The sequence below is a fragment of the Colius striatus genome, chromosome 5 (assembly GCF_028858725.1).
Source record: "Colius striatus isolate bColStr4 chromosome 5, bColStr4.1.hap1, whole genome shotgun sequence".
Taxonomy (NCBI): Eukaryota; Metazoa; Chordata; class Aves; order Coliiformes; family Coliidae; genus Colius; species Colius striatus.
The window spans coordinates 18,627,986-18,640,757 of NC_084763.1; the positions used below are offsets into that span (position 1 = coordinate 18,627,986).

General features: G+C 41.1%; 1 protein-coding gene across 3 annotated transcripts in view; it reads left to right on the forward strand.

Annotated features, from left to right (window-relative positions):
- Positions 1-12,352, forward strand: part of THRB (thyroid hormone receptor beta) — a 57,582-nt gene extending 45,230 nt beyond the window's left edge. For all 3 annotated transcript variants that reach the window (XM_061997064.1, XM_061997062.1, XM_061997063.1), the window contains exons 5-7: positions 1,391-1,537; positions 5,969-6,227; positions 7,703-12,352. In XM_061997064.1, the coding sequence (XP_061853048.1) occupies positions 1,391-1,537; positions 5,969-6,227; positions 7,703-7,944 (648 nt within the window). In that variant the 3' untranslated portion in view covers positions 7,945-12,352. The remainder of the gene's footprint in view (positions 1-1,390; positions 1,538-5,968; positions 6,228-7,702) is intronic.
- Positions 12,353-12,772: the final 420 nt, after the last annotated feature.

Genomic DNA, 12,772 nt, shown 5'->3' on the forward strand with positions numbered 1-12,772 from the left:
CTAGCAACCCTGACTTCTTTTACTTTTCCCAAGAAAATGGGAATTTTCTTTATTTTTCTCCCTAACAATGTTACATGTGGCTTCAAACATTCAGTCTTCTTCCTTGGAAGTGAGGAAGGTTGTTTGTCATGAGCACACAGACAGTGTGGTTTCATTTCCCAAGATTCGGGAAGGGAGGGAGCCTAGAACTAGGATTATTTGAGTTTTTTAGTAGGAGCCATCAGATGATTGATCCCAGTCCTCTTAGAATTTACAATTCCTTTACAATTGGCAATTGCTTTATTAACCTGTTGCCGAGTTTTTTTCTTGAAAGAAGTTGGTTTTGTATTCAGATTGGTGGCAGAGCTGTGGAAGGGTCTTTTATGATGTGTTGCTTTAAAAAGACTGCTGACCACAAATTTTTATCACCTCTACTGTTCAAGTGCCCATATACAAATGTCATGAAGACCTTCTCTTCTAGGTTTTATATGTTTTTTGACTCTCTAATGTGAACAAAATGGAACCTCTGCATGGTGGGTGGCAGATCTTTTAGAACCACAAAGCCATACTTAGCAAACTGAACAGCCTTGATATAACTGTTTTTAAAATACATCTTAACATTGATGAGCTGTCATAAAATCAGATGAACAAGGTGAAGTGCAGTTAGCACAGAATCTCACCTGTCACAGATTCTGCTTGAAACTATTTCATTATTTATCCCTATTGAAATCTGCAAAATAAGGGGGTTTTTGTCTTTTGAAGAAGCCTTGGACTGAAGTCATGCAGAAGGTGATTTTCAACCAAAATTTTACCTAGACAAGTTCAAATTCTGGTCACTTTATCCAGACTAGCTTTGTGTTAGCCCATTCTTAGTCATAAGTCGTATCAGCCTAGTTTTGGAAACAGGCCTTGGCGGTTGCCTGGAGTTCTGTCACACCAGGCAGTCTGTTCTGGGAAGGATTTCAGAACTCTGAGTAGGTGAAGAATCCAGTTCTGCAAAGCTCTCAGCATCTTCTCAGGGGTAAGAAGTCACCTCAGCTCCCTTTCAGTTTTAGAAAAGCTTGAGAGTTCTCAGCAGCTGTAAGGAACAAGAACATGCCTGTATTCTCAAGCAAAAAATGCATACACTACACCCACAAAATATTCAGATACAGGCACAAGGAAGAAACTGCGTGTGAACAAAAATGCAGCTGCCCACACATGATAGGTAGCAACATGCCAATCACCCATTTCTCTGTGCAGTCACTTTTTTCACAAGTGCCTTACAAACAAATTCACATGTTATGGTGTAATGGGCATTACTTATGAAGTGAATAGTGTTATTTTTTTATTTTATAGCTGGACTTTCAGAGTATAAAATACTTGGTCTAAGATAGATTATTCCTTTAAATATCTTTGTTTATATCCTTAGCCAGAAGATATTGGGCAGGCTCCAATAGTTAATGCCCCAGAAGGTGGGAAAGTGGATTTAGAAGCCTTCAGCCAGTTTACAAAAATTATCACACCAGCGATTACAAGAGTTGTGGATTTTGCCAAAAAGTTGCCTATGTTTTGTGAGGTAAGAAGACTTCTTGCACTCCTCATTTATATGCTTATTGTTAAAAAACTATTCAAAATATTCCTGGCATGGAACTGAAAAATTCACTGTGTTTAAAATCAGAAAAGTTAGAAACTCAAAATAGATGGGACTGGAATCATCTGGATTTATACGAGTTTTCTTTTTCCCGTCATTACTGAAATCCTGATTTTTTTTTTTCATCTAGATGTCATCATGGTTCATTAGAGACCTGAATATGTCTTTAAAGGTGGCCTTGAACAAAGCAAATGAACAGAAAGAGGCTGTCTAGAAGTGTCTTTGAAATATTTAATCAGATCTTCCAGCACATAGTTCTCTCTGTGTTTTCTGGCTCTTGGCAGGTACAGTGTTGTGGAACTGGGTATACGCAGTAGCAAATCATTCAAGTTTGGGAAAGCATCTCTGTTGAGGAATGGCACTTGCCTCATTGTGTTCCCTAGGCATATTTTTCCTGAACAGGGAAGCTGTGCACAAAAGAGTCTGTAAAAGTGATGAGTTGTCTCTCCAGGTAGATACTCACGTGTGAAATATACAGTAAATAGACTCAAATAGACTTGGTTACAAATTAGGAATACAGAGGCCTCATTTACATTGAGGTAACGTTTTTTTGAAGGACCGGATGCAGTGACTGATGATATTTTTTTCTGAGTTAAAAAATGGTATCAGAACTGTAGCCTGAAATAAAATTTCAGACTTAAAAATGTTAATTTTACATCTTGCAAGTCCCTTAGGATCCACAACCACGGGGATTTTAACACAAAAATATCCCCAGTCCAGCCATGGAAGGATGCCTGCCTACTCACCCACACTGCAGAGCAACACTTGGCTCTACTGGTGAAATGCCAAGGGAAGGACATTCCAAATAGGAGTGAGCATGGTCAATGACTCAGAAACGATGTTTCTTTCTAATAACTGAACATCAGTCAGGAAGGAAGTTTAAAAGCAAACATAGCATTTTACTCTTCTGTGTCCGGCAGATTTCTTTAAGGTCAGTCAAGGAGAGCTATTTATGTCCTTGGGCACCTGCAGAACGAGAAGAGGTAAATATCAATAGTTGGCATAGTCCAAATAGCTTTCCCTGGCTAACCTCAGCATTGATTCCATCAGCTAAGAAAGCACGGAACAGTGGCCAAGCATGAAGATTTAAAAATATACAGAATGTGTCCACAGATCGTGAGGCCCCCGCAACATTCAGTGTCTGAGGGAACCTGTCTCCTCTGATTTGGCATTTGTTGGTGGGAAGTTACAGTGATGTATCAAAGTAGTTTTTTTAATGTAGCAAGCTTTACCAGTCACACACAGACTGCAGTACCCACCTGACACCTCCTACCCCTCCTGGCTACTTGTGAGCCCACCTGTGTCAGAGCTGGGCAGGAAGCATGGATGAAGAAGTCAAAATGTCATTGTGCATGACCTCTAGGTTATGCAGCTCAGTTTGGACAGGCTTTGTTTGCAGCTGAGCCGTTGTGTAAACCTGACACCTGTATGCAGCAATGTCATGCGCTTCATGAACACAAAGGAGTAGAACAACTGTCCTTGGAGTTGTCATGTAGCTCCTGCTGTAGCATAAGAACATGATGGATGTTTGCTCCTTTTTGAAGGGGCACCATCCCCTTAACTTTATTTCAGTTACGTTTTTTAGCACATATCTTTTTCTTAGAAGCAACACTGTGTGGGCTGTGGATTTGTTCATGAGAAAAAGCCCTCCTTTCTCCCATAGGACCTGCAGAACATTTAAACATTTCAGTAAATGTTATTTCAGTTCTTAATTTCCACAGAGGCTGAAGCTGAGTGTATTAAATCTTTATGAAGGAGGAACATGGTAAGGAATATTGTAGCTACTTAGATATATTGACGGCTACTTTTCCTTCTCTCTCTCTTTTTTGGACACATATCCAAGTTAGCAAAGCCCTGTGAGTTCCCAGCTGAGTTTTTGTGCATCCATCGGCTCGTGCCTCAAAGCAAGAATCTAATTTAAGAGTAATCAAAGTGTAAGAAAAACTTCATTTGCTTCTCAACATTTCTGCTGTTTCCTTCTTGCATTTCCTTCTGCTTAGAAGGCAAAGATTGAAGGTGCGTTAATCAGTTAGATGTGAGTTTAAGTGTCACAGGCATCAGTGCTTCCACAATGAAGCTGTGTAAATACCTTTCTAGGTAACTCAGCCTAGCTCAGTTCCATGATGCTGCATTACATGTTTCCTGAAAAGGTGAGCATCTCAGGCTCTTGCCTTCTGCTTTTTCTTCCTGCAGAGAGAGAAAGCAGGACAACATGTTGCAGATCTTGAGTCACGTTTGTTGACTGTACTCCTGGAGTGTGCTCTGGTAGCAGTGCTCAAGCAATGAGCATAGGTTGCATTGAAACCTGTGCAGCTGGGAGCAGAACTGGTGTTCACATCCCCATCTTTAGTAACTGCTGCTGCTGACAGATAAGACCTGAAGCTTGGCATCCATGAAACAGGTGACCAATGTGTCCTTCAGAATTAGGGAAGTAGGTAAAGGACAAGCATAATCAGATCACTGCTACCATAAAGAAATTTTAAGAACTTTCAGGTAGGAAGAGGAATTCTCGGCAGTTTCATGGCCCACTCAAAACTGCTGAAATGGCAGTAAATATCTTCCCTACTATTGTCTGTTTCTTTTCCAACATTCTTCTTTCTCCTGAGTCTTTTTTTTCTTCATTTCTCTTTTCTTCTCCCTTCTTCTTTTTCTTTTCTTTCTCCCTTTTTCTTTTCCTTTCCCTTTTCCTTTCCTTTTCTATTCCTTTCTCTGTTTCCCTAGCTCAGTCTCAGCAGCCAAACAATGGCCTTGTCATTGGGTAACAAGACTGCCACTGTGCTTGTGCAGCTTTCCCTACCCTGCTGCTGAGCAGAGTGTGATCTGCAGAGAAAATTATTTACCCTGAATAGAATGAGTCATTTTTCTTGTGTATCAAACACTTCACACCTGAGCTGGCTTTGCTGGAAAAATAGCTGAATGATTCAACTCTTTTTTTTTCTGACTGTGGTTTGGTGCCTAAAGCTCTTCTCTAACAGGGAACTGCTTTCCGTTTGTGTTAGGTAACTGTCTGGCATCCACTCTGCATGATTTTACATCTAAGGTACTTGCTTGTGAGTACACAGTGGCCATGTAAACCTCTAGTTGGTGGTGGTCTTTTCATTTTGAGTTGCAAATCAGATAAATAGAAAAACTATAGGAATCAGAAAGGGATGGATTTTTTGATCCTTTCAAGCCAAGTAGAAACAAAATGCTTTTTCATCTATGTGACCTTTGGTGTTCATTTAGTGACAGTCTCAAAATAGTCTTGGTAGGTTTTGCTATCACTTATGGAAATGTAAAGACATGCATTGCAGAACATATTCTCCCCGTGTGTCAGTGTTCTGATCATACTTTAGGAACACAGAGCTTACCACACTAATTTGGACAGCTTACCTCGTTTAGTGTTGTGGATCTGAAGATCGTGGCTCATGCACCAGCACAAAAGCTGGAGCCATATAATACTTTTTTTGTCTGTCCAGCAGTGATGTAGGGAATCTAGGGAGATCAGCCTTACTTCATTAAATATGGCTTAATAAGTTCTATGTTCTTCAAATGGGCAGTGAGAATTAAGAGTGTAAATAGTCCCACTGATTGAGGTACCTCTTCTAGATTCAAAGATTGATTTAATTCCTTTTATTTAAAAAGGAATCCACTCTTACAGACCCTCCCACACATTTGTCTTTTCCTCTGGTCAGGTCAGACACAAGCATGGCTGGCAATGAGTTTAACCAGAAGGACTGAGGTCTGTACCAGCCCCAATTACAGTTTATTCTGTTATGCTATGTTGTAAGCTGAGGGAGCTCAGGAACAGAAGAGAGAAGGGCAAACAGCTGAAAACAGTGACCATTTCGGCTGTCTCATCAGTTAGCTCCACCTTGATGGAAGAGAAAACCAATAGTATACCAGTAGCTACCACCAACCTGGCTCTTGGCAGGTCTGTTTCACCCTCCATGGTTTGTAAAATGTTCTGCAAAATAGAAAGCTACATTCTTAAGGTTGTTTGTTTGTTTGTTTGTTTGTTTGGGTTTTTATAATGCTCCCATAAACTGAGTGGTCTCACAGAGCAACAGCACTTCTGCAAGTTGGGTCACTTCCCCTCAGCATCCAAACCAGCTTGGTTTGCATTGAATATCTTGCCCAGTCCCACATGGCTACAGCGGTGTCATCACCAGGTTTCTTGGTGTGTGATGGAGTGTGTGGATGTTAACATGCTGGCAGTTTCTGACAGCAGGCACGTGAGCCTTGGAAGTTTGTGTGCTGCAGTCAGTCAGCAACAGGCCTGGAGCTAGCTGCACTGTGCACAGTGGTGTCCTGGGGTGTGACCTGCAACATCTTGCTCATTTGAGTTTTTTTCTTTACCATTTATAATTTCTGCAGCTGCCATGTGAAGACCAGATCATCCTTCTGAAAGGCTGCTGTATGGAGATAATGTCCCTCCGAGCAGCAGTTCGCTATGACCCCGAGAGTGAGACTTTAACACTAAATGGGGAGATGGCGGTGACAAGGGGCCAGCTGAAAAATGGTGGTCTTGGCGTAGTGTCTGATGCCATTTTTGACCTGGGCATGTCTCTTTCTTCATTTAACCTGGATGACACCGAGGTTGCCCTTCTTCAGGCTGTTCTGCTCATGTCATCAGGTAAGAAGAGGAAATATATTGTGATCCTAACTGTTTGAAGCTCTTTAGTTTTTGTCATGGACTTCTTTTTAAAAGAAATGGGCTATTTTTGATCTTGTGGTGCTGGCTAGAGAAAGGTGGGAGAACTTTTCTCTCAGAATCCCAGTGCAGCTTAGAATTAGTTGGATGAGCAGTAGGGAAAAATAAATCAAGGTATTCAGGGCATAAAAGTGTCTTTGATAACACACCTTTAGTACTTAGTTTCATGCTTAAGGAGGAGATAGGGGTGATCATCAGTTAGAAATCAGATCTGGTTCTGAGCCAGTTTGCCCTGAGTGAGGAACTGATAATTTAGCGATGACTGTCCTCACAATGAGTTCCCTCTTCTTCTAGTACTGTCATGCAGTCTTGGGCAGGAAGGTCAGTCCATGCACATTCCCATCAGTCTCATGTGCTTGATCTCATTCTGCTGCCTAACAGCATCACCGCTTGCACATCGGCACATGAGAGTTCTGCTCTGTTCCCACACTGGGACCATTTGCAAGTGGTCTCTTGAAGGGGTGATACAGAAGCAGCACAGACTATTTCTTGTGATTTCCAAAGAGTTTCTAACCCTCTCAAATTGAGTATGTTTTCAGATATGCTTCCACTGACTCTGCCAGCCCAAAGAGGAAATACCATTCCTGGGCAGTGGCAGATTTGGCAAGATTTTGTTTCCAGCTTGGAAGGCTGGGCACTGAGTAACAGTACGCAGACAGGGATTTACAAACATTAACTGCATCTGAGACAGAAAGGTTTCCACGTTGATCACAACATAGCATTTGACCTTCCCAGTCAAAACATTGTGATTTCTCTTTAGTTCCTGACATGATGATACATGAATAGATGTCTCAGAAGACAGTTCAGAGGAACTGCTTTCCCAGAAGTGTCTCCTGAAGAGTGGCTTGTGAAAGGAGCTTTCCCAGCACCTATCTGGGTGCCAAGACAACTGACCAACCTTTTGGCCTTTGCTGTTGCTTGGTGTTCCATAACAGTTTCCTTTACAGCTCACTTGTGGACCAAAGCTTGATCAAAGGATTGGTCAGATTGTAGAGAAACAGATAGGAAAAAAAACCCTAGAATTTAGATAGCTGACAAGGAAATATTTTTTGCTTCTTTATTTGTTGTTTTTCAGAATGGTGTAGATAGAAGCCTTAGCTGAGATCAGGGATCTATTGCCATAGTCACTGTTAAGGAAACACTTCCCAAACAGCTATCCTCTAAATGGGCAAAGCTGGCAAAGAACAAAGAAAGGACATATTATCTCCTTGTTTTAACAGTACTGGTAAGTGAGGTGTCTGGGGTCAAAAGAAGTTGTTTGTGGCGCTGCCATGTATCCTTGGTCTTCCTCCTTTCTTTCCTAAAAATGGAATCGTTCTGTTTTTTCCTGATTCACAATGAGGAATTTCTTAAAGTAAATAAGTAATAACGGTAATTCTGTTTCTTTGCATCGGCAGATCGCCCAGGCCTTGTTTGCGTCGAAAGGATAGAAAAGTGTCAAGAGGGTTTCCTCCTGGCATTCGAACACTACATTAATTACAGAAAACATCATGTTGCACACTTTTGGCCAAAACTGCTGATGAAAGTGACAGACCTGCGAATGATAGGAGCCTGCCATGCCAGCCGCTTCCTGCACATGAAGGTGGAGTGCCCCACAGAACTCTTCCCTCCATTGTTCCTGGAAGTGTTTGAGGATTAGAGAGACTGAAGTGGTTCTCTGCACCCCTGTCGCACTACTGGCTGTCATTTCATCGCGCTGCCCAGCACCTCTCACCCCTGTTTGTTTCTTCTTTTGTGGTCTTCTGTTTTTTGAGGTGGGGTTGGGTTTTTGTTCAGGTTTTCTTTTGGGGTTGCTGGGGAGCAGTTGTATACACATGGACGAGAACATCCCTTTACTGCGGGTACTTGTGACTATTGCAGTTTGTTCTTCAGTCCTTTGATGTGAATGCTTTGACAGCTTAACAGTGAAAATACAAACAGACCAATCTCATTCACCAGCACTTGCGTGGTCACCAGCTCACACACATCATTGCTTGGAAAATATGGCAGAAAACCAATTAACCTCCAAGTTAAAATGGCTGTTGTTCATTTGACCCCAGCAATTCTGTCTAGTATTACCTTGTTTTGCAGGGCACAAGTGACCAATTGATAAGATAAAATTTCTAGTCTTCTTGATTGTTTCTATTGTAACAGTCACCATTACGATCTAGGATCTTCATCATCATCATGATCACATCATCATCTGAGGATTGCTCCAGCACATAGTTTAACTGTGCCCCGTAAATCAGGTACTTAAAATAATGAAGAGTGTTAGAAGGGAATGACTCTTTTTTCTTTTTTTTTTCCCCCATATGTATAAGAAAGTAAGATCCTTCAGTTCTTACTGCATTTGAACTCCAGGTAATTTCACTGGAAGATCTGTTGAGTAAGGAGGAGAATTTGATCCTCTGAGGTGCTTTTCCTGAGAGTGAAGAGATCTGCTTTTTCTGAGGTGCATAGAAAATATGTCACTTTGAGGAAGAAGGTTCTCTATCAGGATAACGGGCTTTCCTCCGAGTTATTAAGGGATAGGAGTGCTCACGGAATGAGGACAAAGAGAACAAAACATGCAGGGTGACCTTCAGATGGGACAGCAACCAGCTGTGTTATTAACAACACTCAAGATTGTACAGCTTTATCCCAGTAATACAAATAGTGTTGCTTGGCAGTAGACTTTTGGTTTTATATATATATATATATAAAGTTTATATGCACGTATATATATAATTTTATATATATATAATTACAAATCTTCAGCAGATGTCTTAGACATGTTTCCATATTTTTTCTCCTCTCTCTCCTTCCTCGCCATCTCTCATGTTTGTGTGTTTACGTGTGTTGATCAGCTAGGTTCTCCCTCCTTGGTGTCTCTGTGTGTTTCGTTTGGCCAGATTCTCTCTTGATTCCTTTAATTTATTTCCACTCACTGCACTGGCAGTGACTGAGCTGAGCAATGGCAGGATGTCCTGCTCTGCAAGCCAGTACTCACAGTCCTGGAATGTTTGGAAGCCGGTGATGAGGGCATTATAGGTAGAGGTTCTTCTCTGTCATCCATCTCCATTCAGGGATGTTGTCCCTGGGTTTTATAAACTTGATACTAAACCATTCTCTGAATTTGTATGATACATCAAAAACATCTTTCTGTTCTTCCTGGGAACCAGAGACTTAGTTCATGTATTTTGCACTTCCTCAAACCGGCATGTTCTTTCATGTTGTGCATTCATTTGTACCAGTTTCTTGCTCTGCTATTTATTGATATAGTTGCCTGGCAAGTCAGTGGGCATTGTTAGGGTGGATATGTTGACTTTCAAAGCTCATGGCTCATATCTAAACCTATATATTACATGTTCATCCCCTCATGAAAACACGATACTCAGGAAAACTTATTTTGTAGATGGAACACGCGTGTCAGGGGTTAAATTCTTTCCACCTCTCTTGCCCTACATCATTGATAAAGCATTTGAAGTGCTATTGGCTATGTTTTCAGGGATGTGGAATCTTGTTCTCCCCGGTCTTTGGTACTGCATACACCTGTGATGTGTTGTGAGCACTGATATTATCACTTTGGGGGGTTGTATTTTATGCGAACATCAAACACAATGGGATGTCTAAGGGTTTTCTGCAGGTAGTAGGGGAGACAAATGATAGGAAATTTGTTCTTAAATGTTTGCTGAAGCTGAAGAGCCTCTCTCATGGACTGTGATTGCTCATCTCAAAGTATATGTGTTAACAACATCAGTCTCTATCCAGGTTCCTTGTGGAGCACTACATCTTGGGGACAAGGAGCTAGAAACTTTCTAGCTTTCTGGAACAAGAGGCCAGACATTATGATGAAGTCACGGGTACTCATTCAGAATCTCAGATGAGCAGCATCCATAGTCAGTGCAGAGTGCTAGATACCTGATTTGGGTGTGGCTTCCTAGGGAACCATGTAGGGAAAGTAAAAGAACAACAGACCCATTACTTGCATCTGTACCCACAATGGCTTGCAAAGAAGAGAAACGTGCGTGTCTTTCAGAGTTCTGTTCTGCCACGGATCTGAGCATGGAGTTCCTCCTGAAGCCAGTGCAAATATCTCCCCTGTCTGCTAAGTGTACGCAAAGCATACAGGCCTTTGGCTGTGCTGCAGGTGAGATACAGGAGAGAACACATGGAGTTTCTGCAAGTACTATTGACAGTGATCTCACTACAGGATCTAGAATGCTTCATGTCTTTTTCAGAGCTTCAGCTCCTGGATTCGTGCTGCTTCTTGAGAAGTTCAGTCTGTCATTAAGGTCAACAATTCTTATCCTTCAGGCTACAAAGAAAATCAGTAGCATAAATGTTAATTATTTGGATGGGAAGTTGCTAACCAACAACGACTTAGCTCATAAGTTTTGAGACTCTTATAACTGGCTTTTGAACACGGGATTGTCAGGACTGCGTTGATCAAAGGTCACAGATTATTAGAAAATGTGAGTTACTGGATTTACCTGGGGAAGCAGCAAGAGATGAAAAAGCTTTAAACACCCCAGACAGAACTGCAAGTTTGAGACAGTGCTGAGAATTAACACTTTGCACACTGGGTGCTGTAAGAACTATTTCCCTGCAGGAGCTTGTTCCCCAACAGCTCCTGTGGCAAGTTACAAAACAGCCTGCATAAATGAGTGTCTGAACTGAGATACGTGAGCAGCTAATGGCCTGACTTCTTAGGATGCTGTTGTGGTTTGGAGTTGTGTTTGACCAGGGTTCATAAGGTCAGGCTTCATTCTTTAGGCAAGTGCAGATGGACCGAAGTGCCTAAAAACAGGCAACCAGCATTGACGGGTTGGCAGTGCTCTAAGCGGAAAGGACATATGCCAACATACTTTTCTAGCTTTTTAGATTAAGTTGCAGTCTGGCACTGATTAACAGCGGGGAATAGCAGTATTCCTCAACTGAAATCTAAGATCAAGCTCTTAGTTTGACAGATTTGATGTACTGACATCTAATGGCCTCTGATCTCCCACCAGTCTTGCTTTGTATGACTTCATTGACTCTGTCAGTACGACTCCTGATTTATGATATCATGAGAGCAAAACTAGATCACATGAGCATGCTCTTGCAGACTCTTACAGGTGGATATTGACCTTAGTTCTGCAAACACACGCTTGCTTTTAAATATCAGTGGTCTCAAGCCATTGTAGGATTGAGCCATTGGATTGACCATCTGAGAGGCAGACATCAGTCAGCACCCTTTGTAGTAACTGGCCTTCTGAGAGAAATAACAAACATGCCCTTTCTGATGCAGTCCAGAGTCTCATTTCTGATGGTGCCACAAAACTCTCATGTTTGCTTTGTGATCTATGTGAGGGTATTACATAGAAGATTTTTCCTGTCCAACCTGATTGTCACCTGTCGTGGTTTTGCCCTGAGTAACATGTACATTTAGATACTCATTTCATGTGTAATCTCAGTTAAGTTATGATATTTATAATGACATATATATAGTGCGTGATAATGATTTTTTGTTTACATTCTGCCAAAATGTAGACATTAGACCTCCAAGGTCCAAAATCATCCTTGAGCAGAATGCTTGCTTCTTCAGAGGCAGGCATCAGAAAGAGGAAAACACAATCCGGAAGGACCATTTATATCAGAAATCTGCCAAGACAGGGCTGTTGATCACAAGCGGAGCATGTCATTGCTAGTGATGTATTTTTATGCTATGGAACTCTAACCTGTATGTGTCATATGGACTTCTTGCTGCATGAATCATAAATTATAAACAATCAGTCTTAATGTAGCCAGCATTCCTAAGGCTAAACCTTTTTCATTGACAGAATCAAAATCCACAACCAAGGAACGTACTCCTCTCACTGGGAGAGCAATGGAAAGTGTTCAGTGTTGATATTTTCAGACAGGAAGAGGCAACAGGACCTCTTAATGTGTCTTGTTATTGTGATCATCTGGAAATGATTGCCAGACGTTTCCCTTTGATATAGCAATGAAGTGATCCGTATTTAAATTTTATAGAGAGAATTTTATTCTAGTGTGATAGAGATTTATTTTCCACTTAAAGACTCAAAATGGTGTGAGCACATTTTTTTACTATGGTATATTTTTGCTTTAAAATTAAAAACAAACAAAAAAAAAAAGGTTTGGCCTTATCACAGAGTTTTAGTGTGTCGTATAGCTGTTAGCAAATGCAAAGAGTACGCATTGTTTGTGTGTATCCACATTGACTGATGTCGCCTTCAAAAAGCAATATTGTGCAGGTAATAAGTTGTTTGTGACTCCGTTGCACAGTTTACCTTCTCTAAAAGCTAACCTTGTTTATGCACAAGACAATCAAATGTAAATCTACATCAGCACCCGGGTGTAGATTAAATTTATATAAATTACTGAGCACAATGTAAAACATTAAAAGACACTTCATTTAATTACACATTTAATGTTGGTAAAGATAGTATCAGGGCATGAACTAGCTGACATACTGTAATTTCTTTTTCTCTTTTCCTACTTCAGGT